At 52.6% G+C, this 5,333-nt stretch overlaps 1 protein-coding gene across 1 annotated transcript; it reads right to left on the bottom strand.

Moving 5' to 3' along the window:
* On the bottom strand, positions 1–5,074 carry Il17b (interleukin 17B). The gene is made up of 3 exons (XM_004664760.2): positions 4,970–5,074; positions 2,690–2,979; positions 1–493 (listed from the first exon to the last, which is right to left on the bottom strand). The coding sequence occupies exons 1-3, from the start codon at positions 4,988–4,990 to the stop codon at positions 262–264; spliced, it is 543 nt and encodes a 180-aa protein (XP_004664817.1). The 5' UTR covers positions 4,991–5,074; the 3' UTR covers positions 1–261.
* Between the last annotated feature and the right edge of the window lie 259 nt (positions 5,075–5,333).

Genomic DNA, 5,333 nt, shown 5'->3' with positions numbered 1-5,333 from the left:
TAGAAGCGAAGGCGGTATTTTATTTCTTTTTCTTTTCTCGGGATCCCCCGACTGCCCCCGCCCAAGCAATATTTTCTACTAGCCTGGTTCAGTGATGGGCAATTTTCCTTTTTATGCCGATCTGGAAATCTGTGTCCCCGAGGTCTCCAACCCCAACCTCAATCCCTTCCCAGCCAGAAGACGCCAGCTTTACAGAGGATAGCGTTCACTTTCCATCAGCCTTGTGGAATCACCGATGGGCTGCTGGGTGGAGCGGGTGACTCAGAATATGCAGGTGCAGCCCACCGCGATGGTCTCCATAACCGCCCGCTGGCGGCAGGGCCCGGGGCGCGGCGGCGGCGGGCAGAGGCGGCGGCGCACGGGCACCTGGCTGAACACCGGCACGCTCACCATGCTGCGGTCCTCCTGCATGGTGAAAGGGTTCACGCAGCCCAGACACAGGCACCGCGCCTCGGGCAGGTCGGCGGGGATGCGGCCAGGATCGTGATTGATGCTGCACGGAGAAGGGGAAGGAGAAGAAGAAGGAGAAGAAGAAGGAGAGCGTGGGTGAGCATCGTTCAGAACAGCAATGGCCCTTCCCCACGTGATCCCTAGCGGAGTTGCTCTAGAAGAAGGACCCGACTGCGGGACACTAAACAGCCCGCCTAACCAGACAGGAGACCCTGGAATGGGAAGGAAGCAAATTGTCCCAGGGTAATCCAGGTCACTCCAGTGTCACCAACTTCTTTCTTTTATCTAACAAGATACTCCTCCCAGTATTGTTGGTGCTGAAGGACCGCAGAGAAACCTGAGATGATCCTCTGCCTCCTCGGCATTGCTCTCTTTCTAGGGGAACTTCATCTGCCAAGCTAAAACATGCACACACTCTGAAAACGAATCTCCATTGCTCTATTCGTTTCCACTCAAGTTTGGGGGTGTCTTAGTTTGGTTTGATTTTTATTTTTATTTTCTTACTATGCAATTCGGGCTGACCTCCAACCTGCAATCCTCCTGCCTCAGCCCTGGAATTACCAGTGGCACCAATCATGCCCACCTCAAATATTTTACACACACGCCCACATCATGCAAGCAGGTCTGTCCTAGACTTCAGGTGCTCTATATGAACAAGAGAGACAGTTCCTTCCTGGCATTGTCATGGACCTAACTTTCAGGAACTTGCTCCTGACCTTTCTTTCTGTGTTCCATGGTTTCCTCCTCTGTTAAATGGAGATGACTAGATGAGTGAACAAGGCCTTTGAACATGCCAGCCACCTCATTTGTCCTGGAAGTTAACTAGAAAGGAATGCATCCCCTCCGGCGGCAGCCTGCATTTTGACAAGTGCCTCGGTGGGCACAGTAACGCCCACCGGAGCATCTTTTCTGGCCCTTCCCCATGTCACATTTCAGAGCTGTACCATCCCATACAGCAGCCATTGGCCACATTACAAACTTAAATTTAAATCTACAAAACTAGGGGGCTGGAGATATTTTTCAGCAGCTAAGGTGTTTGCCTGCAAAGCCTAACAACCCGGGTTCAATTCCCCAGTACTCATGTAAAGCCAGATACAAAAAGTGGCACATATGTCTGGAGTTCATTTGCAGTGGGTGGAAAACCTGGTGCACCCATTTTCTCTGTCTGAATCTCTTCTCTCTCTCTCCTTGCAAATAAATAAACAAACAAATAAATATTTTAAATTGGGCTGGAGAGATGGCTTAGCAGTTAAGGCCCTTGCCTGAAAAACCAAAGGACCCAGGTTTGATTCCTCAGGACCCACATAAGACAGATGCACAAGGTGGCACATACATCTGGAGTTCATTTGTAGCAGCTAGGGGTGCACCCATTCTCCCTCCCTCCCTTCCTCTCTCTCTCTCTCTCTCTCTTAAATAAATAATACAAATAAAAACATTTTCAAATATTTTAAATTGACAAAGCCAGTCTTTCTGTCTCATAAGCCACACTGTAATGGCTCAGTAGCCATTACTACCAATAGTGGCTTGACTTCATAGCAGAAAATTCTAGTCCACAGTGCTATTTTTTGGTCTCAAGATATAAGTTGTGTGGCTGGAAAATCTTTGGCCTGGGCTTGGGCATGAGGAGACTTCCGGGTTAGCCATTTTTTTTTTATCATCCAGTGCATATACCTTTGGTCCCTTATGTGTGCTGGGCACTGAGCTAGGAGGTGGACCTGAAGCCACATGCAAACAGTGCTTCTGTTACCAGGATCCACCGGGAGATTCCCAAGGCAAAGCCTGGCTGCACACCCTAAGCATGTGGAGACAGGTACAATACCGGAGGCTTGGCACTGGCCCTGGAGAATTTGACTGGGTAAGCGCAGCAATTCTGGGGTGGTTCTGAGGCAGGCTTTAGAAAAGCTCCTGTCTGGTGTGAAAGAGACATGAACACAGGACTGGGTAAAGTGCTTCAGAAAAGACCTTGCAGCACCCCAGCTGGGGCGTGGACAGGAAAGGTGCCTTGTATGGCTATCTGCTTATAGGAAGCCTATGAGCTATGTCCCAGCCACCATCACTTCCAGTGACAGGTGGGGAAAGTGAGGCACTTAGCAACCTAATCAACTGACCCAAAGCCTCACAACTAGTAAAATGCACAGCTGGAATTAAAACTCAGGCACTGAGGCATCTCAACCCAGTCTTGACCATGACAGTGACTGGGACAATGGGAAATCTGGTCTGTTTTGGCCAGCCCACTTACCTGTAGCCCCAGGGGGACAGGCTCCTCTTGTTGGACAGCCAGAGCTGTAGATTGACTTCACACTTCCTCTTGGCTGGCTCAGAGTTGTTTCTCAACTGGGCCACCATCTCTCCAAGGTTCCGCTCATACTCCTCCATGCGGGCATAGGGCTTCACCCGGGACACCAGGTCCAGGGGCACCTGGTGAGGCCCAGGGGCCAAGGGGCCAGGTCGACCTTGCCCCTTCCTCTTGCCTTTGGGGTTCCGAGGCTGGCCCAGCCCCAGGAAGATGGAAATGGCAAGGAGGAGCAGCTGGGGAGGAAGACAGGCTCAGGGTCCCGGGAAGAGAGGGGAGAGGAAAGGCGACTGCCCGGGTCACCTTGCCTGTCACTGCCACACCCTATTGTATCAATACTCCCTGTGTGCTGGACACCACAAGATCCCCCACCCACCCACTCTCTGTGTCGGCAGGAGCACCCTTGATCCCTGGAACAGCTCCACTGCCTCCTCACTCATGTCCGTAAACCCATCTGGTGTTTCCCATTGATGCTCCACATCAAAACCAAGGCCAGACATTTGATCCGCACATCTGGTCATGTCACCTTCCCACGATCATCCAGGCCACACTCTGCCTCCCCCACTGCTGCGCCAGTCGTTGGCTCTCGCCATGCTCATGCATGCCACTGGGGTTTGCCTGGCCTCAGCCTGTGGGATTCTGCCTTTTCCCTTCACTTTCTGAACACCTTCCCACCCGCCTGCACATTCTAATGTCACCACCTCAGTGATGCCTCTGGACTTTCTGGGGTTGTCACAACACACACGCCACTTGCATGACGATAATATTATTTGCATGTGTGTGTCTTTTCTATATCTGCTCCCCTCCAGGTACAGACTCCCTGAGAGCACTGTACTCCTTTCCACCCATCACATCCTACATATCCATGTCTAAATATTATCAGACTCTTAGGCCTTCACAGAGCAGTGCTGAGGGAATGGGTGACTGCCACTAACCCTGCCCTGAGCCTCAGTCCTGCTTATGGTGGGTGGGGGCAGTGTGGCCAAGTACAGGACTCCCACTTAGCCTAGATAAGCGCAGAAGCCACACCAAGCTTTCCTAAGGAGGAGCCCATGTGGGGGCTTGTAGGATAAGAGAGAGGAGTGGGCAGAAAGAGTCTAAGGTCTTCTAGGGAGGTGGTAGAGTGAGCGGAGGTTTGAGCTGGTTATGGGTTTTGCTGAAAGGAAATGGTGGTGTTGAAATCAAGTGGATGAGAAGAAGGTGTACGGATAAACTTGGGACATGGGTAGGTCCCGTCTGGGGCCTTCTGATAAGACTCCATCTCCTCCTGAGACTACATAGTAAATTCCAGGTCTGCCTGAGCTACAGTGAAACCCTACCTAAAAAAACAAAAAGACTCCATCTCCACAAGGATCACATACCACTCTCTTCCTCAGGGTCACACTGCATGCACTCCTGTTCACTTTCTCCCTGCCCGGACCAGCATATCAGGCCAGCCTCTGGCTCCATCCATAGAACCAGACTCCCTCGGAGACCAGGGAAAGAGGGGTTACCAGTCCCTGGCTGGAGGCAGAGCTGACCAGGATACATTAATGTCTGAATGAGTCTCACCTCCTTACTGGATTTCATGAGGCTTGGTGCCCACCCTGCATCTCTCAGCCCACAGAGCTCAACCCTGAATTATCCATTCTGCCCAGCAAGGCTTGACCCTTAGAAAACAAGTTTGAGCATAGCCCCTCTTGGCAGAACCACTTGCTGGCACAAAACCTGCAGCAGAGAGTCAGTCCCATTGCTGAATTCTTCCTTACAGTCCTATATTGTGCTGCAGAAAGCACTCTCTAACAACAGGCTCTCTCAGCTAAGCTTCCCTCATGACATACCTCAACTTTGGCTCTCTATGCAGAAAACACAGAGGAGACCCAACATCCCTTTCTCTCACATTTTGGATGGGAAACAGAGACAGAAGGCATTGCCCAAGGGTCACATAGTCTGCCTTGATCTCAGAAACCCGACCTGGAAAAACCCAGGTGCCCAAGTCTGTCAGGATCTCCCCAGATGCCACTGCCTGAAAGAATTTTAGTGTGGCCAGGCTGAGCCCAAAACTGAAGCCCAAGCTTCAGGCAATGGCTAAAGGCTGAGACCAGGCTCTGTTTCTCTCAGGACCCGTAGGAGAGGACAGAGGGAAAGCTTGGCCCCTGCAGATTCCAAGCCAAACACAAGCAGACATTAATCAATGGGAAAGAACAGTTGGGGGAAAGGAGGGGGTGGGGGAGAAGCACCACGTACCAGGCTGTGTGGCCAGTCCATCCTGCCTAGCTGGGAGGCAGGCCTGCAGCTGCTGCCCGCCACGAACCCCAGATGCCGTGTTGAGAGAATGGCAGCAACAGGATGGAGTGTGGCAATTATAGCTCGACGGGGGCTCCTGGGGCGTGGGTGGGTGGGCTCACTGTCAGCTGGGAGCCTTGGGCCCCCAGCTGGCTAGGCCCAGTACAGTGGCAGGCAGTGAGGGGTGTGGGGGAAGGCCAAGAGCCAGGCTGAGGTGCCCAGGGGCTGTTGACCAAGGGACAATGCCCTGTGTGTCTGGCAGGGGCCCTGGCTGATGGCACCTCCGCCTGTGGCCTGCGGCTGGCCACTGGGCCAGCACCCACAG

This window comes from Jaculus jaculus, chromosome 13, assembly GCF_020740685.1.
Source record: "Jaculus jaculus isolate mJacJac1 chromosome 13, mJacJac1.mat.Y.cur, whole genome shotgun sequence".
In the NCBI taxonomy this organism is placed as follows: Eukaryota; Metazoa; Chordata; class Mammalia; order Rodentia; family Dipodidae; genus Jaculus; species Jaculus jaculus.
This window is presented reverse-complemented; position numbering and strand designations above follow the sequence as displayed.

What these genes read in the sequence shown, in the direction of transcription:
- Il17b (XM_004664760.2), bottom strand. Translation starts at nt 4,990, where the DNA reads ATGGACTGGCCACACAGCCTG. An exon ending in TGGACTGGCCACACAGCCTG is followed by an intron (nt 2,980 to 4,969) that starts GTACGTGGTGCT and finishes CTTCCTCCCCAG; the next exon opens with CTGCTCCTCCTTGCCATTTC. An exon ending in CTGTCCCCCTGGGGCTACAG is followed by an intron (nt 494 to 2,689) that starts GTAAGTGGGCTG and finishes TTCTCCGTGCAG; the next exon opens with CATCAATCACGATCCTGGCC.